The sequence below is a fragment of the Lontra canadensis genome, unplaced genomic scaffold (genome assembly GCF_010015895.1).
Source record: "Lontra canadensis isolate GAN:19392208 unplaced genomic scaffold, GSC_riverotter_1.0 scaffold3, whole genome shotgun sequence".
NCBI lineage: Eukaryota > Metazoa > Chordata > Mammalia > Carnivora > Mustelidae > Lontra > Lontra canadensis.
Genome location: NW_022630997.1, coordinates 31,195,566 through 31,218,878, shown reverse-complemented (window position 1 = coordinate 31,218,878; position 23,313 = coordinate 31,195,566). Strand labels below are relative to the sequence as shown.

General features: G+C 53.7%; 1 protein-coding gene across 1 annotated transcript in view; it reads right to left on the bottom strand.

Moving 5' to 3' along the window:
- Nucleotides 1–6,362: 6,362 nt before the first annotated feature.
- ANTXRL (ANTXR like) overlaps nt 6,363–23,313 on the bottom strand; it is a 51,415-nt gene continuing 34,464 nt past the window's right edge. Inside the window, exons 10-17 of the mRNA XM_032877861.1 lie at nt 20,137–20,235; nt 18,811–18,880; nt 18,155–18,245; nt 16,392–16,580; nt 15,225–15,260; nt 14,071–14,154; nt 12,534–12,611; nt 6,363–6,967 (exon numbers count right to left, since the gene is read on the bottom strand). Of these exons, the coding sequence (XP_032733752.1) occupies nt 6,740–6,967; nt 12,534–12,611; nt 14,071–14,154; nt 15,225–15,260; nt 16,392–16,580; nt 18,155–18,245; nt 18,811–18,880; nt 20,137–20,235 (875 nt within the window). The 3' untranslated portion in view covers nt 6,363–6,739. The remainder of the gene's footprint in view (nt 6,968–12,533; nt 12,612–14,070; nt 14,155–15,224; nt 15,261–16,391; nt 16,581–18,154; nt 18,246–18,810; nt 18,881–20,136; nt 20,236–23,313) is intronic.

Sequence of the window (23,313 nt, the reverse complement as noted above, 5' to 3'; positions counted from 1 at the left end):
CCTTATTTTTTTTTTAACTGGAATTTGTGTTAAAAGTTGTTCTCAGCTTTGAGGCTTCAGGGGAGATGGGTGGGCACTAGCTTCTGAGGGCACGAGCCTGGCAGCGGTATGGGTTCCCCCCGGAGGGTGTTCCTCAGCCCAGGACAGGCACAGGAGAGGCAAACAGTTGGTTTCATCCACTTGACTCAGAGGTTTTACCCTGGGCATGTGACACAAAGAAATGAGGCCAGGGAAGAGCAGCATATTGGAGGGAGGTTGACCTGGGTGCTGGGCCCTAGGGCCTGTGCTGGAAAGAAAGTGGGGATGACTGTGGGTGGGAGGTCCTGATGGGTTAAAAAACAATGGGATGGGAACAATAAGTCAATAAACTGGACAAGTACATGATGTTGGCAAGAGGGAGATGTCTCAATTGTGCGGTTGGTGGCTTACAAGGCTTAGGGTGTGGTCGGGGGTAGGCAGGTGGCTTGTAGGGCAAACAGGTGGAGGCCGAGAGGTCAAGGTTAAGAGGTCATGGCGTTGGGTGTGACATCCCATGGATGTCGAGGTTTGCTGGGATAACAGTGGGCTTTGGGCTGCATGGCCATGTTAGCTGAATTCGAGGTCTATAGTTCAAAGGAAGGAGAGGGATGGTTGGAGGGAGAGGGCAGAGAGTGGCACAGCAGAGTGGCAGGGCTCTTCCCTGAGTCCTTGACTGTGAGCAAGGCCCATGCCCTGGGGCCCATTGGGCTCTGGAAGGGGGGCTGAAATGGGTCACTGGCACAGACCTGGCTGCCCCAGCTGCGAGTCTGCTTAGAACAGGAGGCGGCATGGGAGGCCTGTGGGTTGGAAAAGTACTTGTTGAGGGTTTAGGGCACTGCAGGTCCCCCCATCCCCTGCCAAGTACTCTCCCGTTTCTCCAAGTTTTAAAGAAATATCTGCAGTCTCCAGAAAAAGGAAAAATAGTGTCATCAATGATGGTGTGGCAGAAAGCAACACTTAACGGACATGCCATTAACTAAATGGTGATGCAAACGTCTCCATGTTTGTTCCATGGTTCTGCTGACGGCTGACGTTTTAAGATAGATTTTTAAGCTAGGCTAGTAAAGGAGTGTAAGCTTTGAGCGCCATCTTCTGGAACAACCCACCACATCATCCTGGCCTCCCGTCATTCTCATGCCCATTCTCAATGAGGCGACTGGGCACCTAATGCTCGAGGCCACAAGTTAGGACAGCCTCTGGGGTGGGGGCACTGCAGGAGATGCCCATTGCCTCCTGTGCCTTCCCTCCTCTGGGACCCCAGGGGACTTGTGCTGATTGAGCCCCAAGCCCATCTCGGAGTGGGCTCCTGGCCCCAGCTCCCTGAAAGGAAGAAGCTCCTAATCTTCTTCCCCTTTATGGCCTCCTGTCTGTAAGGCAGCTCCTCTCACCACCAGCCATCTGTTTGCTGAGCCAGAGTGTGCTTCCCAGGGATGTCCCCCACCCATGGGTAGCGGGAAAGAAAAAAATGAAGGGTCAGGATTTCTGGTTACAAGAAATCCATTTTTGGATTTGAGAATCCCATCTCACCTTTGGGCTCACGAGCTGCAACCCTGGGCATTCTGCATGTCGTTGGAGCCCCAGAATTTCTGCAAGGATCATGAACATAAGGCAGTGGCCCCCCGGAATGTCGAGTCACCAACATGCTTTTCTTCAGCTCCTCACTTGTCAAAAGAGAAGATGAGTCCCCACGATCCCTTCCCGATCTTGCCATCTGACCTGAGCAACTAGGTCCTGACCCAGCATTGTCTCAGATTCCCAGGAGCTGCCACTTGGGAGCCTCTTGGGAGCTGCCACTTGGGAGCATGCACTCTTCATGCTCCATCTCCACGTAGCTGTCATCTCTAAAGAGGGGACAGTGGTCTGCCTGTGGTCACCCAGATGGTCCTTAACCATGGAGTCTTTTCACAGGATCCCCCATGTCCCCCAGAGCCCACCACTTGGAAGGGGACTCCTGACAATATCAGTTGATAAATGGCTGTTACGGGCTGAACTGTGTCCCCTCCAGGTTAATCTGTGGATGCCCTAATCCCCTCAGTACCTCGGAATGTGACTATTTGGAGATGGGGTCTTTAATTTTTTTTAAAAATTTATTTGACAGACAGAGGTCACAAGTAGGCAGAGAGGCAGGTAGAGAGAGGGAAGAGGAAGCAGGGTCCCCATGGAGCAGAGAGCCTGATGCGGGGCTCGATCCCAGGACCCTGGGATCATGACCTGAGCTGAAGGCAGTGGCTTAATCAACTGAGCTACTCAGGAGCCCTTGGTGATGGGGTCTTTAAAGAGATAACAAAATTAGATGAGGTCACTAGGGTTGGCCCTGTTCTCAGATGACCGTTGTCCTTAAGCGGGAGATGAGGACACACAGAGCAGAGGTCTGTGAAGGCGTAGGAAGAGCTGACCATTTACAAACCAAGTAGAGAGGCCTCAGCAAGTATGAAACCTGCAGACACCTTGATCTTGGACTTTTAACCTCCAAAATTGTAAGAAAATAAATTTCTGCTCTTTAAGCCACTGAGTCTCTGGTACTTTGTTCCGGCAGCCCGTGCAAACACGGTACCCCTAGATGGACAGACACCGCACGTCCCGTCTGCTGTTAACTGAGCCCAGACTGCACACGAGGGGCCAGACTTCTCTGTCTCCCACCACTGTCAAAGCCCAGTCCCCTCCCCCGACTGGCACAGGCTGAGTCTGTAGGTTGGAGGCAGCAGGTGGATGTGGGACCCCGAGAGAAAGGGCAGGTGCCAGGGGCAGGTGAGAGTGGACCCTGAGAGGCTCCTACTTGCTCACATGGCTCAGCTTCTTGGGGCATCGTGAAGCCAAAGACAGTGAGAGAAAGGAGCAGGAGTGAAGGATGGTGGGCGATGAAGGGCCACTCACTGAGAGACAGATGGATCAGGCTCCCCAGTGTGTGGCAGAGGATGTTGGAGGCAACTGCTCAGCCCATGGTCACACCCTCGACCTGCTCCCACACCCTGTGCTGGGCCTGACAGCAGCCGTGCGCCCACAGGGATATCCTTCCCCCATGGCACAGCACTGGGGAGCAGCCGTTCAACTTGAGCAGGGGCCGGCAACTGGAGACCGTGGGCCTCTGGGCAGCTGAGGGCACAGGGAGGCAGAGATGGGAGGGAGAGAGTGGGATGGACAGAACTCAGAGACCACAAGGCCCAGAGGCGGCCATGTTTGCAGGAGGGCCTGAAAGAGAAGGTGTTGTTCCCATGGGCTTTCCAGTGTCTGGTCTCGCCTGGACTGGTGGCCTCTCTGACCACAGGTCCGGACCTGTAGCCAATGTCATTCTGTCCTGCTGCAGCCCGCTGTGCGGTCAGGCTGTGCTCTCCTGCAGGGGGACCCCTTATGGCAGGATGTCGCCAACCTTCCCATGGAAATTGTGAGCAAGCTGGGGGCACATTCTGAAGTGGGCTGTGAAATTTTTGTGAGCTTTGTGGCTCATCTGAGAGATTCACGACTTCACAGTAGAATTCTTCATATTGAAGAATGTAGATTTCATATGCTCCCCAGGGCTCCTCCTCCTCCAGGGTTGGACCAAAGTCCTGTGTGCAGGAGGCCTGCATGGCTGTTCCCAAACCACCCAGTGCCAGGCCTGCACAGGCCTTCCGTCCTGGTGGCTCTGGCGAGGCTAGGTCCCTGGGCCCTCTTGACACAAGGTAGAAGACAGATGGAGCTCAGACCACTTGTTTCCTGCTGCAAACGGCCAGATGGTACCAAGGGCCTGGCCACCTGCTTGGGGTGTGGAATGGGAAACAGGGAGAGCGAGGGGAGCTGATGGATGTTTCTGTAGACTAATTTAGTGCCTGAGGAGATCGCTGAGAACAGCACAGCAAGAAGCACTGGGTGGTGATTGAGAAATAGTGTTTCCTTCTGCCCCACTGGCCGCCTCAACTTCCGGGGCCCACTCTGGGGGTCCCGGTGCATGGACTGTGACAGGGGAGGAGTTCCAACATGGAGATGGCTGTGAGTGCACTGTGGCTTGCACACTTGTGAAGGAGGCCTGTGGCTGAGCCGGGTGGGATCTGAGGGAAGTTCCCAGATTCCAGAAGAACAAGCTTTGGCCCAGGTCCACTCTGCGTCTACAGGGGCCACTCCAAGTGACACCGAGAGGTACTCAGAAAATGTCTGAGGGAAGGAGTAAGCATTGCCCAGTATATTCCCCCTTGCACATGTTTCAGCTCAGGACAGCTCAGATGTCAGACATTTTCTGAAAATGTCCTGCCCTGCCCAAAAACCTCAGGCAGGAGGTGGAGACAGGTGATCTGCAAGTCAGCTCTCAGCAGTGGGCTGTGCCCCTTTCTCCTTCACAAAACCTAGGAGCCCCAGGTTGATGACCAGCCAGAAAATCTGCTGAGCTAGATCCCGGGACGGCAGGGTCCAGGAAGGGGTCTCCAAAGAAACTCCCTTTTCCTGATGCCTCCTGATACTGTCCCCACCAGAAGCAAGGCCCGGGTCCATGGCTGTGGGGCTGGGGTGGGGGGTGGTGGGGGCAGGCCTATGTTTCTCTCAGATGTCTGTGCCTACTTCCCTCCTCAGCTCAGGGATGAGGAAGGAGCGATGAGCCCAGGTTTGTATTGGCTGAAAGTAAGACAGCTCCCAGCGCCCGCTAACGAACAGGCATGTTGACGTCGGTCAGGACCAGACCTTTCTCCAGATAGGGTCACAGAGGCTTGGAGATGGCCTAGTACCCTCCTACGGTTCAATGTAGCTACAACGTTGGAGCCCAGAGACAGTTAGAAAAGTGTCCTTGGACCTCTCAGGCCGGGATCATGCTTTCACCAGTTACAGACAAAAGACCCCACTTTTTGGGAAGAGATGAAATCTCTCTGTACACATTCATGTTGTTTTAACTCCCATTCTGTCCAGTAAAAAAATGTTTCACACATTTTTCTTGGTATCACAAATACAATAAACATGTTTGGTATCACAAATACAATAAACATGTTTTCCCCAATTCTCAGAAGACTGAGAGTCGAGCCACCTTTTCAGAGCTGGATGTGGTAGCTCTTGGCTCATTAGTGCTTGGCCCGTGGGCACCAGCTGCTCTGTGAAGGTGGTCCAGAGCCAGCGGTCCCATCCCACGCTGCACAGGCGTCTGTGACCTACCTATCCGGAGGCTTCCCCATGGGGCTGTGCAAGGGTGGGGCCACCTGCCCGCTGGGTGTCCTGCGTCCCCCTCACCGTGTTTATACCACCTGTGGTTTTCACTCTTGTAACCCCAGAGCGAACCCAAGCATTGACTAGGGCCTCCCATTTCATGAAGGACCTCGGGAAGTGGGGCCTGGAGCAGTTGCTTGTTCTCTTTCACACACCTATATAGTTGTTCTGGAATGGGGCCAAGAGCACGGTCCAGTGATACTATGAGTCCATGCCGCAGGGTTAAGCCTCCTCCTCTACTTCCTCCATTTTGAAATGGCTTATTTCTCTGAGACACGGTGCACCTGGCATTTTGTGCCAGGAAAAGCTCTCTTAGAAACAGCTTGTGAGGGGCACCTGGGTGGCTCAGCCCAGGTCATGATCTCAGGGTCCTGGGGTCGAGCACCACATCAGGCTCTCTGCTCAGAGGGGACCCTGCTTACCCCCTCTCTCTGCCTGCCTCTCTGCCTACTTGTGATCTCTCTCTCTCTAACAAATAAAACAACAACAACAACAACAAAACCAGCTTGTGAGATGGATGGGCTGGGGGACGTGCCAAGGGCCCACAATGGGGTGGGAGATGTTCTCTGTCACTGTTCCCATCCTGGCTGGTGGCAGGACACGGATCTGTGGCCCAAGCCATGACAGGATGGGGAGGTCGGGAAGGGGTCCTTGAGAAAGAGCAGCTCCAGATACAAATGCTTTGGAGAGTTACACTGCAAACACTCACCACATACTTATACACAAGCCACGCCAGGTAAGACTTTTACTTATTTATTTTTTTTAAATTAGGGTCATGGCTATCCAGCCACTTTAATCCATACAGATTAAAAACCCAAACCTGACATTTTTTTACCTACACTTGTCTTACAGAAATTCCACCGAAAAGCGTAATTATGACATTGAAGGCTATGAGGGTGGAGGCAGAGAGGACTTTCATTTCCTATCAGCTTGGGTTGGAGATGACTGGGTATGGTCCCGTCGAGGGCTCACGGCCAGTAGGGGAGGTTGTACATTCTCTAGGAAAATGGAGAGGGTCCTCTAACGTTCTTCTGGGCTTAGGGACTATCTGGGGTATCTGGAAAAGAGAAGTCTCCCTGGCGGCTGGTGAGCTGTAGGGGTTTGCCTCTTTCTAGGACACATTCAGAAGTGGGGGTAGCCAAACTATGAAAACAAGGACTGTGAAGGAGGGGAGAGATTCAAGTTTTCCCTCTGCACAAAGTTAGGGAACAAAACACAGCATTGCATTCATATTTCAGAGACATTGGGGCATTTTTTTCAAGGAGCAGAATTTGACCAAGACCCCGGGCGTTGCAGCCCTTGGTGACCGATGAAGAGCTGGCTGTGGGAGGTGGGAGGCATCCATGTCTGCATCCAGCAGACACCAGGGCGCTCTGTCCTGGCAGGAGCAGTATAGACACTTCTCACACAGTGTAGCGATGTTCTCCCGGTAACAAACTCTCTTGCTGATCAGCAATAGATTCCAACTCCTTTGACTGCAAACCAAGACTCAATACATATGTCTAATTCAGTGCACAAGGGCTCTTAATAATCTGGGGGTTTTGGTGCATTAGAGGCTGGGCTAAGGGGGCGGGAGTGACAAAGTGGTTCCGCAGACTGCCCGGGTAGGGGGAGAGATCAGCGGCAGCATCCGGGAGGGGAGCCGGGAGCACGTGGGGAGGGGGTGCTGGCACCGTGAGTAGCAGCTGTTGATGGGGAAGCATGCCTGGTTGGACGGAAGGCAGACCTTCCCGCTGCAGGGCAACTGCCTGCAGAGGGGCTTCACTAGGGCGAAGTTGAAGCACCGGCCCTGCAGGGAAGAGGAGAGAGAGACGGTCGCTGAGATGGCGCTGGAGCAGAATGCTGGGGTTTCTCCGGCTGCTGGGGCCTGCCGAGCACCTTCTCTACTTACGCCCATGCTATTCCTGTTGCCCAGATCCCCAGTGATCCCTCTGCTGGATCTGTGGGAGCCTGTTGGTCCCCAGAAAGACCCTTCAGTCCTCACGTGCAGTGAGGCAGACTTGGGACTTCTGTGGACCTGTCATTCATTCATTCGAAGTGTTATCTTGAGTGCCTGTGAGTGACAGAGGGCCTGGACAGCTGCTTTCTCTTATTGGGACTGTCATCATCATCACCCTAGTTTTAAAAATCCTTCCAGGGGCGCCTGGGTGGCTCAGTGGGTTAAAGCCTCTGCCTTTGGCTCAGGTCATGATCCCAGGGTCCTGGGATGGAGCCCCGCATTGGACTCTCTGCTCAGCAGGGAGCCTGCTTCCCCCTCTCTTTCTGCCTGCCTCTCTGCCTACTTGTGATCTCTCTCTGTCAAATAAATAAATAAATAAATAAAATCTTTAATAAAAACCCCTTCCAAGCCTTGAGAATGACCTTGGCTTTCCCTTCTAATGTAGCTACATTAGAAAAACAACATACCTAAAACCTCTGAGACCCCTTGGGTTTCTAAGTGTGTTCTCAATGAGCCTGGGATACCTGGAGCCAGACCTTATCCTTTTTCACACCCACAAGGGTGTTGAGCCAATTGAACTTTTGGGAAACACACACTTGGGGACCTGCACCCCTCTGTGCAGAGTGGAGATGAGCTCAGAGATGGGCAAGGATTCCTTGTGGTGACTTTTGCTAGTGGGACAGCAAGACTCACATACATTTTAAACTGTCACTTTCTAGGCCACATTCTATGCAGCATCATCTTAGTGTCCATTAGGTTAATATTTTATCTTTCACACGTAAGTATTTTTGCTTTTCCTGATCGTAAAAGGTAACACTTGCCCGTTGTAGAGGATCCAGACAATCCAGACAAACATGCACAAGGAAACAGAAGTTGCTTGTTTTCTAATGATCCACGGTAACCACTCTGAATAGAATCTTGAACTCTATGCAGATAGCAAGTTCTTTGATCCTTTATCAGCAATCCCTTTCAAGATCTCTACTTCCTAGCTAGCCATTCTCACTTCCAGACCCACAGCCCAGGCGTGCACTCTTCGGCCGCCCCCCATATTATCCCTGCTCGCCTCGCCTGCCTCCTTCTCCCCAGCCTCCAGGGCATCAGGCCCAGCCTTAGGGTCTACTCGGCCCAGACCCTGTCCTGAGCCACCTGTGTCTCCGGTCACCTGTCCATTCTCACCTTCTTGTGCACCCATGGACCATCGAGGCCCTCAGGCTCCCTGTTTAGGCCCACTCGACTGTATCCATTCCCCTGGTCACCTTGTTCTGCACTCCCCTAGTTCAGACCACATAGGATCCTCTCCTCCGAGCAACCCCCTAGCTCCATCCCTGCTCCAGGATATCACATCAAAAACTCCTAAACTATTCTTAACTGTTCTTTTGCGTGTGTGTGTGTGTGTGTAAACTTAAAATCAGTTTTTCCTAAACATGTTCATTACAATTCCACTAAAGGAGAACTAAGCCCATGAGTTCCTCTGGGAAAAGCAGAGGGTCTAGGTTTTCACATTCTCAAATCTTCTTTCTAGTGATGAGTAAAGCTCTGTGGTTTCATTATAGTTCAATACACTCGTGCTGCCCAGATGCATGGGAGTGCTGCTATTGAGAATAGATTGGAACCTTGTATCTTATCTTTATTTCTACCTCTTTTATTTCTGCTTATTTACTCCAGAATGTGAACAGATTATTCTAGACCTAGCAACTGCTGGAGGATCCCTCTGATTTTGTTAAGAGATGACTGTGGGGCACCTGTGCTGAGGTCCACTCTCTCTCCCATGCCTGAGCCTATCCCTGGGAGCTGCGGGCTGGATCTGCCCACAGGCAGCTGGGAGGAATGAGGGGCCCCATGTGTTGGGGAAACCTGGAGGGACACAGAGGCCCTGAACCTGTGGTGCAAGTGTCAAGGGGTGAGTGGAGGAGTTTGGGCATTGAGGGGGCTCTCCTTCCTCTCTGCCTTCTTACCATTTGATGATCTAAGCCAGTGACCCATCACTTCTTCCATCAGCTCAGGCCTGCACAGGTGAAGGACTATCCTTGAATCTACCGGCAAACAGTGACTTGCTAGCCCTAACCTCCGGTGCTTTAAAGCATTGGCTCCATTATTGCATTTCCTGCTACTTCACGAGGAATATGTACATGTGTGCACATGTCCTTGCACGTGCTTGGGCATGTCTCTCTCTGTGTGTGTGTGTGTGTGTGTGTGTGAGAGAGAGAGAGAGAGAGATTGTGTGAATTTTGGGTCAGGGAGAGGGGAGGGTTGCAGAGCACAGGGGGGCCAGCTGCTATCACAATCCCAGAGTTACATGTGAGACCTTCCCCAAGTTCACTGGCTTGGTAGTTGCCTGTCAAGTTCGGCCTTCCTGGGGGGGTGGGTAAAGTCATGTCCCAGCTTTGTCACACACGCCTCCCTGGTGCAGCTCCCTCTGTAGGTAAGGTCAAAGGCTCAGGAGCTCCTCGACCACGAATGCATCATAAGGCCCATCTGTATCCAGCTCTGCTTGTTCCCTAGAGAAACTCTTTTCCAGCAAACATGCCCAAGGTCTGTCAGCAGCATATTAGGAAAGTAAGGTGTTAACATTCACAACTGTTTGCCCATCTAAGACACTGTACTGTGGACAGAAGTGCATTCCACGTGTTACCCTACTGCCCTCATAGTCTGGTACAGGGTCAGAGCATGAACTTGGACGTGAGCCTCCCCTGGGGTCATTCATTGCCCTGCCACAGCCCTCCACAACCCTGTCACTTCAAGTCCATCACTAACTTCAGAGGCTCAGTTTCCACAGCTGTGACATGCTGAGAAGTGACCACATTGCAGAAGAGAGATACAGTCATACGGCAGCAAGGCGCTGGGCTGCTGTCCCAAGAGCTTCATGCCGGGGCCAGTCTGGGCAGGAGACTTAACTGTGTGGGCCTCAGCTCTCTCCCCCATGGAGGTGTGGGAGATGGAGGAGTCAGTTATATAGAGCCCTCAGGACAGTGTCCAGCCGTTTGCGGGCTCTGTGTAAATGGCAGGGGCAGTCCCTGGAAAGGAGCTGCTGTGCAGAGAGCCTCTCGGGGGGCACACGGATTACACGCCCCGGGACACAGTTCTAGGACTATGGGCAGCACCTGCGGTGGGGGAGGGTAAGGGGGCCTGATTTTCCTGTCGGAACTAACAGTACCAGCATCTGTGAACTAGTGCGCTGTTCTGGGATAAGGCAACAAGTGAAGAGACACTGACCTCACAGGGGAGCCAGGGTTTGGGTCAAGATTAAGCAACTAGACTGAGTCTTGCTGTACCATTTTGTATATGTCAATAAGGAAAGTCAGTCTAGAAGGGAAATTTTTCAGAAAAAATCTGGGGATTTAAAGGTGGTAGGGGTGGTGGTGCGAAGAGTCGTAGTCATTTTACAAACATCTGCAGTATCTGTTTTCCCACATGGAAGCCCCAGGCACGCCCATCTCTGACCCCAAGCAGCCTGGGCTGGGGGTCTGGGCTTGGGGCCGCATTGGTATGCAGAGACTGCAGGTACCAGTGACATTCAGACCCTTTGGTTTCTGGTTGATTAGGGCCTGGGACCAGTGCACTGAAGGCTTAAAGAGAAGGTGCCAGAACCCTGCACATACTGCAGTCCTGGGGGCCCAGCAATACTCAGGACTCCGGGAGGATGGTTGGAGGGACAAGGTCAGGAGGGGACAGATGAGTGGGGAGGGAGCCCCCTCCCACAGGGCTTAGTTAATGGGCTCGCAGGTCTGCTCAGGATGAGAGGATTGACTTCAGACAGCCCTGGGTGCTGAACTTGCTCTCCGTTGGACTTTGCTGCTTCCCTGACCTCTCGGATAGTGTTTGGCCATCGGCACACACACAGGGTCCCTCCTGGCTCCAGAGGGGGCTGGGCCAGTGCCAGAGCTGGCATGGCAGGGGTCTCGCAGAGCCGTGGGCAGCTGGCAGTGCCCCACAATGCATGAGTCTGAATTCTGCCACCCTTCATCCGGGGTCTTAGGAATGTGACCCTTCTGGAAGGTTGTTCAGCACCCTGCCCTCACCTGGATGGGTAGGATGGCCCTTTCTGGTATCCCTTCCTTGTTCTCCATCTGGTCTCAGGCCTCCCTCCATGTCTTGCTCCATCCCTCCGCCCTGAGTGGGCACCGCTGGGTGGATTCAGGGCACAGGGTTGGTGTGGTGCTCATGTGACCATCGTGGGGCTGCGGTTCTGGGAAGAGGCTCCAGGAGAATCAGATGGAGAAGGGAATTCTGTGTGAGCATGGCTGGGACTGAGAGCCCTGTTCAGACCCAGAGCCCGGAGCCCAGCCCCAGAGGAGCCCTGGCACCTCTGACACCAGACGGTGGCCCTGCTGGGGGTCAGCATGCATCGGGGGTGTCTCCTCAGCAGTGTCCCAAGCCCCTCAGGCCTGCCCAGGACTCCGAAATGCCCACCTGGTACTGAGGGAGAGCTGTGCTTGCCCGATCCAAAGAAGTGACTTATGTGGTCCTCACTAGGGCTTCTGGGGACTTCAACGTCCTCCAGGCCCGTGGGCCAGTCTGAGCAAAGGGTCTGAGACCTGGAAGCCAGGTAAGCCAGGAGCATGCTCTTCGTGGGCCCTCGGTCTGAGCCTTGTAGGTATTTGTGGGGTAACCATCATGGGATCAGGATCCTGACCTGACAGGGGGCAGGGCAGGGAGAGGGGTGGAGCCAGGGTCTGGGGTTCAAGTCCAGTGCTGCCACTCCCAGGCTTTGTGACCTGGGGTAAGTCACTAGACCTCTCTGTGCCTTAGCACCCCCTTTGGAAAGAAGGGCATATTAGTAGTACTTGCACATGGAGCTGCTGGCAGGAGTACGTAGTGAAAATATGCAGCGTTCTTAGACTGGCAGCTGGCCCACAGGAGGAACTTAGAACAACAAGTTGTCACTAATATTCAGTTCCATGGAGGACACCTGTAACAAGCTGGCTTCTCCCTGTTGTCACAGGCAATGACACAAGCAGGGACTCTACTACCTGGTAAAAGCTGTCAGTGTTTGCCAGCAACATGGAGCTGTCGCCACGCCCTCCACCAGTCCTGGCATAAGACTGAGCCATGCAGGAGAGTCTCAGTGGATGGGGGCAGCCAGCAGACCTCCACGGGGAGCACAGTGGGGAGGGATGATGGTGAGGGGCCAGGAGAACTCTGTGGCTGGCCTCCCTTTATAGCTTCTTTGACTTAAGTTTGGAGGCGCTAGGTCATAAGAACTTTCCTGTTATTCTGGAGTGGATGTGCATGAAAATGCAGATGCCAGACCCAAATCGGCCTGTGAGGCTCATGAACACCACCTCTCCACGTCTTGGCATCCTCCCTGGCCGGTGCCTGGACACCGTCTCTGACCCACAGTCCCTGAGTGCAACGGTCAAGGGCAAAGAGCAAAGGCCTGCTGGCCCATGGGGAGCATCCCTGTGCCCCTGCTTACCTTTCTCTTAGGCTGACACCATATCAATGGCACTTGGTTGCAGCTTTGAACAAAGTCACACAAGGTATCCAGTTTGCCCTGAAAAGCAGATGTGGCCATGGGGAAGCTGTAGGCATGGCGGTCACCTCCAGAGGGTATAGTCCTCTCTGACTTGAGATGGTTCCAGAGGGCTCTGTCCCCAGGAACACACTGAGGGAGCCCTGTAGCATCTACCTAGGGCAGGGGCCTGGTGGTCTTGTGTGTTTGGGGTCTCTGGAATCTGAAACATATCTTCCTCACACTGGGCTGCCTGGGGCCTCCCCATCCCTGTCCTCAAAGCCCCCTGCAGGGTTGGGGGCTCCCTCACTGGGTGGGGGCCTAGCATGTCCTGGGGTGAGAACATTTCCTGCAGACCTTGTCCTCCATGAGGCTCTGGTCTCTCCATGTCACTGGGTCCCCAGAACAATGGAGTTAGCTCAGTCCCTCACTCAGCTGAGCAGACGGATGCAAGGCTTGCAGCAACCACTCGCATTTCTGGATACTTTTAATAGTGAACAAACCTTGCTCAGAATTCTCCTGTAAAAAATTTCCTTATTTACCCCAAAGATGCAGAGGTAGTGAAAAGAATGGCCATATGTATCCCAATGTTCATAGCAGCAATGGCCACAGTCACCAAACTGTGGAAAGAGCTGGGATGCCCTTCAACAGAAGAATGGACAAAGAAGATGTGGTCCACGTATACAACAGAAAATTATGCCTCCATCAGAAAGGATGAATACTCAACTTTTGTAGCAACATGGACGGGACTGGAAGAGATTCTGCTGAGTGAAATAAGTCAAGCAGAGAGAGTCAATTATCATATGGTTTCACTTATTTGTGGAGCATAAGGAATAACATGGAGGACATTAGGAGAAGAAAAGGAGAAGTGAAGCAGGGGTGAATTGGAGGGGGAGACTGTGGACTCTGAGAAACAAACTGAGGGTTTTAGAGGGGAGGGATGTGGGGGGATGCGTGAGCCTGGTGATGGGTATTAAGGAGAGCACGTATTGCATGGGACACTGGGTGTTATATGTAAACAATGAATCATGGAACACTGCATCAAAAACTAATGATGTACTGTACAGTGACTAACATAACATCTGACCCATGGGAGCCTGTTTATGACTGGGCTTGTGTTTCATCATCCCCCTGCTGGCTGCTGAACACCAAGCCATTGCTGGAGCTGCTGAGCAGCTCTGAGCGAGCCCAGGACTGGCAGGCTGTAGCCAGCTACCAGCTTCTGCAAGCCTGGACCCATGCCGAGGGGGAGACCCTAGTGCTGGGCCCCGCATGGTAGTGGTGGCAGAAGCCCTCCCTTTCTGTTTTCTCCTGGGCCTGGGGATCAGGGTGCTCTCTACTTTTTCTCTAGTGCCAAGGGATCAATGTCAGTTTCAGTAAAGTTCATTTCCACCCCAGCCATAGTTTCTGGGTCCAGGCCTGTGGAGCATGAAGTGGCTGCCCTCGTTCTCCCTCAGCCCCACCTGCAGGGTCACCGCACCCTCCCTAATGCCCCTCTCACCTCGATCCGTCTTATTCCACCTCCCTGGCACCCACAGGGGATCACCATTGTTGGGCATGTCTCCATACATTTCCTCGCTGGCTCCTAGGAAGAGAAAGCAGAGTCTGCTCCTGGGTCTGGCAGCTCCTCCGTGTAGACCCATGACATCTATCCTCTAGCACCTGTCCAAGCTCTGCCCACTCAAAAAAAGCACAAGAGAGTTTTCAAAGGACAAATGAGGAGCACCCTGCACCAGGACAGTGTTCTCCATGTGAAAATAAGCAAACTCCTTTTGTTTGCAGAAATGGCTTTACCCTCCCTTGGGGGAGAAGCCCAGTCTTGGGGTTGTGCAGTGTACAGGAGGGCTGTCTGTGTGGGAGCATTGGCAGGGAACGGGGCTGCACTCACCTGACCCTGGCAGATCCTTTCTCAGCACGTGGCACTGCACCCAGTCCCTGTACAGCCACAGGCGGTGAGGCCTGCTTCCTACCAGCCGTCAGGCTCCGGTACCCTCTTCAGGACACTGTGTCCCCATATAACTCCTTCTTCTGGGACCTGGTTTGGGCCCCCACCCTGGGATATCCCAGCCTGCTCCCCTGACCCTGGCTCTCTGTGCTCACCTGGACTGGGCCTGTCTCCCAGCTCGATGCCAGGTAAGACACCTTCCAACCTTCACAGCCCCTCATGTTCCTAGTGTCCCACCCTAGCCAAGCTCCTGGCCCTGTCAGGGGACAGGGATGGAGATCAACGATATGCAGCACAACATACATCAGAGTTTGGGCAGAGAACCAATGTTTGAAATCTAAGGTTCCTATTCTCAAAGTTCACCCGACTCTCTCAAACAGTCCTTTGGAAATTGACCCAAAGTCCCTATATTTTAATAGGGATCCCGGTGCTTGCTGAAACGGGCTCCCTCAAGTTGCTAATTCGGGGGCAAAGGCCCTGGAGCAGCAGAGCTGCATACATGGGAAGGGTGTTATGAGTCCCAAACCTTCTGAGGCCCTCCCCTGTCCCTCGGTTACTCTCTTCTTTCTGCCAGCTCTCTTTGCCCAGGGAGCTGGGAGGTGCTGGGGCAGGGGGTGCAAATATCCCACAGGCAGCAGGAGCTCTTGTGTGTGAAGTTCAGTGTGGGCATCGAGGATGCAGACCGCATCAGGACCAAAATCATGACTTACCCTTTCTATTATATGCACCGCTGGTATCTCCTTTTTCTAGAATGTTAAAGAGACATGAACACAGGCTGGAGTGGCATGGATGGAGCTGGCTCCACCATGCAGACAGGAGGGGTCCCTATAAAGTAGCAGTTGGACAGAACACAGACTTTGGAGTGTCACTGTACAAGCCACTGCCCATGGGTCTCTGGTCAACCAGCTGCACCGCCTTGAGCCTCAGGCTCCTGGGTTATTCAAGGGGGATCGGAGCTCCCTGGAGGGTGCGCGGGGAGGCAGCCGGACTAGGCTCCCTGGTCCATGGCAGAGGAGGGAGAGGCGGAGGGAGAGGCAGAGGGAGCTCCACCTCTCCCGCAATGAGACCTGCTTGTGTCCTGCAGGTTTGTTCTGTCCTTTCCCACCGTCTGTCGTCCCCTCTTCCTTCACCAGCTCTGGCTGGGGCCCTCTCAAACCCAGCGGCCAGTGTGTCTGCGCTTCTCCCTCCCCCCAGGGCCAGTATTTGTCCTTTGCTAAGGCTCTGCTTGCCACACCCTATGAAGGTGACAATTTACCCTCCACCCCCAGGTACCCATCCAGACCAGACACAGGACTGTGAGCTCCTGAGGGCAAGGCTGGTGTCAGGTCCATTCCTGGACCTCTATGGCCAGCAAGGGGCCCAGCATGCCCTGGCCCTTAACAAGGAGGAAGGAAGGCCAGACATCCTGGATAAGGGCAAAGATTCTTGTTGGTGTCTGAGGCTCAGTTGTCCCAGAGGTCAGGACCCCTCCCAGCAAACAGGATCCTCCCTTGGGGCCCTCAGTGCCTCCTGCAGGGCCCAGCCTCTTTTCCCTCAGCACCAGAGGCCTTGTCTGGAGCTCAGTCTGTCTGAGTCTCCAGAAGCCTGGCTGCTATGAGGCCTCCCTGGCATCTGGGCCCTAAGGTGGCTTCTCCCTAGCAGCCAGGACAGCTCACGGGCCACTTTCAGAGATATGCATGAGGCCAGCGGCCCTTAGCCACAGGGTGAGTCTCTGCCTGGGAGCAGAAGACAGGCGGTGCCTCTGGTTGTTCCTGTGAGGACCTGGTTGCTGATGGGCAGCTGCTACAGGCAGAATCTGGGGGTGAGGTTGAGAGGCTGAGTCCCTCATGCTGTTGGCATGGTCCCAGGAATGGGACTGTGTTTGTGATGCTACTTACCTTTCTGAAGCAATATCGCCAGATGCACCAGATAAGAAACGGGATTAAGACCAGGCCTATGACGATCCCAGCCAAGATGACAGGGTTCATATCTGGAAGATATGTTTTGCTAGGTGGTGATGATGTGACAGGCTGGACTGGTAGTAGAGGGACATTTGGAACGGGAAGTGGAATCTGTTCTGGCGCATTCTGCAGAAAGCACACATGTCAGCGACAGGGGTGGGCATGAGTGACCTCTTACTGGGAGCATACCCTAGTACCCACACCAGACCTCCCCATCCACCTGTTCCCATGGACCTCAGATTTCCCCACCCCAGGGAACACTGAAGGCTGGAGGACAGAGACAGCACCCAGAGAGCCACTGAAGAGCTCTGGGTCAGAGTGCACCACCAGCCCTGTTCAGAGGCTCTGTCCCAGAGCTCCGACCAGGGGGCAGAATCCCCATGGTGGGACAAAGCCAGTCCTCACTATATCCCTCAGCGGACACGCTACACAGTCCTGCCCTAAGCTAACTGGTCTCCTTTCCCAGAGGCAGGGGAGGGAGAAGACTGAGGGTCTGTGTCCAGGAGACAAAGCGGCTGAAGGGGGAGGCAGGGTCGGAGCCCAGGGTGGTGTGGCTCCTCCTGAGGTCTTTCTGACATGTGTCTGCAGGGGGCGGGCTGTCAGTTAATGGGACTCCTGATGGGCACATGGGTGAGTCAGTCTGCTGATTCAGGAATGTATGTCTGGGCATAAGCGAAGACCCAGTCGGAGGACTGTCAGCACTGCTGGAACCCTCCCAGGCTGGGACTAGACACTAGGGTGGTGGCAATTAGGCACCATCATCCCTCCTCCCAGGCAGCTGTCTTCTCCATCCTAATGCTCTCTGTCGCCCATGTCATGGTGCCCTATGCCAGCTGTCGAGGAGATACGGAGCTCTGAGGAGGAGGAACCTGGGAGCAGAACCTTCTTTGCTTATGTGCCTGTCCTTGAGCTGAGCCTCAGGCCCTTCCCACAGCCCTGCTTCCCCTCCCATTGCAGGAGAGTAGGGTTAGAGAGCACTAGCAGAGAGGGACAGCTGAGGATCACGAGAAAGCAGTGGAGGTAAAGGGGAGGCTGATGGTCTCTGCCAAATGACCGGGGGGGCGGTGGTGGTTCCCAAGTGGGCTGGGGCTCAGGCCAGTGATGGGCATGTGTGGGTTCAGCTGTACCAGCAGCTGCATCCATATGGTGGAAACACACCCGGCCCCACCCTCCAGATGCCCTTTGTCCGGGACCTGGATTTGGAGTGTCCCAGTGTCCCAGAGGTCCCGGACTCTGGCTCCTAGCCCACAGCCCCTCAGCCTCTCTCAGCTGCCTGGCTGGAATGCAGGATGGAGCTCTGAGCTCCCCACCCCTCCACAGCTGGGCCAGGGGAGGTGGCAAGGGGGTAGGCAGGTGTCAGAGGCTCAGCACCATTTCTAGGGTCTGCTCAGGGCTCTGACTGTCCCCTTTCATGTGCCTCCAATGACACTTGGTTCACAGAGAGCAGAGTTTCTGCAAGGCCGGAACAGGTGGCTGCATTGCAGGAACTCCTGTGGTCCCACTCTCAGGGCACCTGAGAAGCCTGAGTGTGGGGACAGCTTGCCGATGACAGGCTGGCTATGAGAAGATGCCCCAGCTGTCTGTCTGCAGGAGCCACTACTCAGGCCGTTGGCACCCTGTCCTTCCCTCTTGCCCCCCAAGGTGTGTGCTCCTTCAGCATAGGTGTTCTGGACAGCCCAGGAGGGAGGCTGAAGTCTTACCCTGGCGCTCATGCAGTTCTTGCTCGTGATGTTAGCACCGCTGCTGATGAAGTTGATGCCATTATTTAGGCTGACTTCAACGAAGACCACCCTAAAGCAGAGAAATGGCAGAAAGTGATCAGCAGCCTGGGTGGGCACAGTTCTTGCACTCTGCTCAAACCACAGCCAGCGGCTCTCCTTGCACTGATTTGCTCATTGCAATGTGGGGTCACCAGTGAGCACACGGCATGGGGAAAGGGAGGGGCTCATCATAAGCACTTGAGTTTAACATTCTGCATTGAAGACTGACCAGGCATGGGGAGCCTTACATGAGGTCATATGTCCTTGTGGCCATGGGCTAAGTTCCCAGGGAGAGTGGCTTGGTGACATTGGACTCCTCTCCATTTACAGAATATGTTGGCTTAGCTCTCACCAGCTGCCTGGAGCTGAGATACCATTCCTGGAGTCATCATCTCCAGTATCCTCCTTCCTCAGCAGAGACCCCGCCACAGCAGATCCCTGAGCGTCTTGTGTGACTGCCGACAAGGACAAGTGTTGACAATGCCTTGAGCCTTCTTGGAGAGACATGTTTTCCCCAGCACAGGTGGCATGCCACATTCTATACACCTTACAGTGATGGAAACTGTACAGGTGTGGCCCCTGACCTGGGCACTTACTGATCTGGATTATCTATCTTTACTCCTGGGCAGATCACGGTGTTTTCCTCCACAGAGGTGGCTTTTTTACCTAAATGAAAATCATGAGAGAATACTGTCAATGGCATGTCCACCCACCCATCTTTCCCTTTCAGCTGGTCCCCAGCAAGCAGAGCTAACACTCTGGCGGACACCAGCTTCTCTTTCTGCCTTCCTCTGGGCCCCTACTGTGTACCAGGCCTGTGCAATGCTCTGGTTGAATAGAAAAGGCAGCCTGAGTCCCAGCTCCCTAGAGTCTTACATCTGAGGGACTGGAGGGAGACAGACTAAGAACCAACTAACAAAGAACAAAATAAATGTAGATGCAGAGAGTGACAAGTTCTGAGACAAGAAGCAACGGAAGGCACAGAGAGTGGAGGAGAACAGGTGCTTAGGAATGGGGGACCTGTCCTGACCTTTAGAGACACCATTTCCCTTAGGGGACTGAAACATTCATCCTGCAGTGATGCATTGGCCGGAAGTAGCTCTGGGTTGACCAGATGGCCCTGGAGGAAGATGTCACTGAACATACTATAATCAAGTCAAATGATGGCATCAGGGGGCTAATTGGGAAGGCAAAGGAGGATACAGCAAGTCTTCCTGCCCTCCCAGATCTCTGGGGAGAATCACACCCACTTCAGCACTGAGGGCACATCTGCCTGTCCACCAGTGTACTTCCTCAAGCCACTCGACCCTACAGAGGTACGCCTGAGCCTGTTTCCCAAACATTGGTTTACACAGGCAACATGGCTTAGTTAGTTCAGCTACCATATTGGCCTCATTTTACGGTAGAGAAAAGAGAGGCTGAGAATAGATTCCTCATTTGCTGAAGATCACACATGTGACATATGCCTGTGCCAGGATTCCAGGGTCCGGGCCTGGTAGCTGGCAGCCTCTATCTGTCCCAGGTGACGTACCCTCCGGGGAAACTACCAGTGAGCCTGGCCCACGCTCAGAGCCCCAGGGCTGCCCTGTTTCTACCAGCAATCTCCATGGATTCGGGTCCTTGTCACTCAAGGCAAGTGAGTGCTGAGCCAAGGGAGGGCAGAGCAGCTCTGGGGCACACTCCGTACCCAGAGCCATTCCCAGTAGGGGGAAAGCCCTGCTCCAAGAGGCTCTTGTGTTTTGGGGTTGATGACTTCCCAACTTCTCTGTCAGATCCCTCCTTCCCCTTGTCCACATGGGTCTATCCTCACAATGTTCACAGTGCACGGTCAGCAAGGGCTCTGAAGGCCTGGATGGCTGAGGGGAAGGCAGCCTGAGGTGGGAAATTTGTCACTTGGAGTCACCACCAATGGGGCTACTTACTGAAGGACTTATTTTCGCTGAAGATGAATTTACAAATAACTTCATCCTTCTTTTTTGCGTTATTAAAGCCTGTTCCAGTAACCATCAATTCATAGTTTTCTGCAAAGACAACATTCAAAAGACTGTGTGAGGCGGGGCTGAGGGCACCTCTGTTTTCCATGGCAGGCCACCCCCAAAATGGAATGTTTAGGGATTCCTATGAGGAAGCAAACATATCAAAACCAAGATGTGATTCCCCTGGGCCAGATCCTCACCCAGTGTCACCAAGGGTGCACTTTGAGTGTCAGGGGAGGCTTAGGTTCTTGGGGGGCTTCTCACCTCCACTCCTGACATTCAGAGCCCATTCAGAGCCCCTGCCTCTTGCTCTGCATATCCTATGAGTCTGTGACCCTGCAGAGAAGAATCCCCCAGGGAAGGAGAGCTCCTGTCTTTGCAGTGGTTCTGGAACTCTACAGATGATTTTCCCCTGCCTCCTCCTGATAGGCTACAACCAACCCACGTGGGGTTCAGCAAACACTTCCTCTATCAGTGTGGAGACAGGTGAAGGCCTTAGACCCCAAACAAGGTGCTGCAGCTCCCCTGGAGCTTCTGGGCTTCTGAAGCAAAACCAGGGGGCAGCTGGTGGGCCTGGCCCTCTGGGAGTTCACCAGGCTAACAGGCAGGTCTTCAGCAGCAAGCCCAACCCCTTCCTGAAGCTTGATTTGCCCTAGCTCAATTTACTCTCTGGGTATAATTCTTCATATTAGCAGAACTGGACCGGCTGTCCTGATTCCTCCTTTTTCCCGTCTCCCCGAAGCTTCCATTGATCAGGGCAGTGTCAGCAAATGCTCTGCTTTGAAGCACATAGATTCTAGACCTGTGGCCCGATGCCGGCCTGTTGATGTGGGTTTTTAGGCTTGCAGGTGTTTTCCAAAAATGAGAGTTAGCATTGTAAAGCCCGCACATTTCCCTAGTAATCCAGATCACTAGCTTTCTTGGAAAGCAGGAACAGCTGGCATCAGTGGGTTTGTATTTCCATATGCCACTGCCCAGTTTCAGTTTGGGGGAGCACTCCCCGTGGCCAGCACCTGCTTTACTCCAGCACACCCCACACTGCAGCCTCTCATCCCGACTCACCCCTCCTACTCGTGGCACCAGCCTGGCCCCTGACAGATGGAAATGGCCCACTCAGGGCTGACTTGTTGACTCTAAGTGACATGTCTTCTCCCACACACAGTAGCCAAATCTCACAATGCTGCTTTGAATTTGATTGTTCCAGGCTCCCTGTCATACCCTCTGAGGACCTGTCCCTCCATGACACAGGGTTCTGAGATTGGCCAGGAAGGAGCCCTTGAGATTGTCTCCTTGAGATTGTGAACCCCTTTGCCAGCCCAGCTAGGGCCACCCCAAGAACAGCTGCCGCCCCTCAGTATCACAGAAGTAGCATTTACACTTTACATCCCAGGATTTTTTATTGCAAAGAAGTATTTCCTTGCAAGACAGAACTGTAAATGCATAACCTACATTGTTATTAGATACAGGCAGAGAAGGGAAAGTTCAGCGGGCTGTGTGTGGCTGCAGGTGAGATCATGCTCCAAAGGAGGCCAAAACAGCAAGTAGACTCTTCCTGCCACTAGCAAACAGGCAGAAGGAACCAGAAGTGGGCAAATCTGTGCCAGGCCAAGGTGTGTAACGCCGGCGTTCATCCAAAATAACACTCCCCATGAACAGCTTATGGGCTGATCTATACTTTCCCTCACCTCCCAACATGCCCGCACTAGGCATTACGCCCTAAGTTACAAAGAAGGAAGCTGAGGCTAAGAGAGGGCAGGTGGCTTTCCCTGGAGCCCTGGCAGGTACAGGGCTAGGATCTGACCTCATGTGCCCAAGGCAAGTCCTCCTTCTTCCCCCTCTGCTCTTCTCTTAGTTCTGAGCAGCTATCACCAGTTTGCCCAGGATATAGGGCAGCCGCTGAGGGCAGGGCTGCCTGACAAAGCCTGCACTCCTCGGGAATCTTGCACACTGTCCTTCTGCCCACATGCCCCCTTCCCATGAAGTGTGCACTGTAGCCCTCGGGGCCCTCCTCAGTAGCAGTGCCATCTGTATCCACAGGCACTGCATCTCTCAGAGGGTCCTGTCACTTTGGCAAGACTCAGTAAGTTGAAAGCAGGGTGATGGGCTCAGATTTTTGAGCAGAAGAGATGTGGAGTTAAAGGATTTTGCTCTGTCCAGTAACTGCTCCTTCTGCTCCAAGACCCCCCACCTAATTCCTCCAACAGTAACCACCACTGGATGAAAATGAAGCACAGACTAATATCGGCTTGTGGGAGCTGCATTTCCTACACAAGGGGCCACTGCATCTCAGCAGTTAGGTGGCACGAGGACCCGGATCCCCTGGAAGGGAGACTGGTCCTTCTGGATGGAGAATTTTCTTTCTGGAGAAGAAGTTGTACAGAGGGCCTCCCAGGGCTCCAGAGAGAGGAGCTCCCTAAGAAGGAGGAAACCAGCAGTGAGGGAGGGCAACCCACTGACCGTGAGACTGACAAGGTCACGCGAGTGGACGTGACTGCCCTGGGGAGGGTCGGGCTCTGGGAACATCCCCTGCTGCTCAGCACAGGCTCTTTGGGAGAAATCCGACCCTACTGACCAATGTTTATCCTGTGTGTCCTCTTCATGCTGCAATCCTACTTGTGGGATTGACCCAGGGAATCCTGACCCATGCCCACAGAGAGTGAGCCTCATGGTGTTCACAGCCTGCTGTAGCCACATGTTAGGAACAACCAGAATATTGACCAGGGAGACTAGAGAAAGAAATTTCCTCTGTAGAATGGAATATGTGCTGATGGTTGGGGAATGTTACATACTGCATGACCCCATTCATGTAAAAACATCCTTGGAAAGCATATTTAGATAGCTCTGTATAGATAAACAATGAACTGTCTGTGGTAGTTATCTCTGGCAGACAGAGGATGGGATGAAAGGGGAGCTTGATCATGGTAGATGGATAGCGGCTATCCATGTTGGTGGCAAAGGTGTCTCTGCCCAGCACCGTGGGTCTTGCTTTCCCCCTCTGGGGGCTCCTGCCCCACACAGCCCGCCCTGCCCTCTGCACCCAGTGCAGGCCCTGCTCACTGGATCTCCGAGGAGAGCCCTCCTCTGCCCTGGGTCCTACTACGTGCCACCACGGACTCGCTCTGG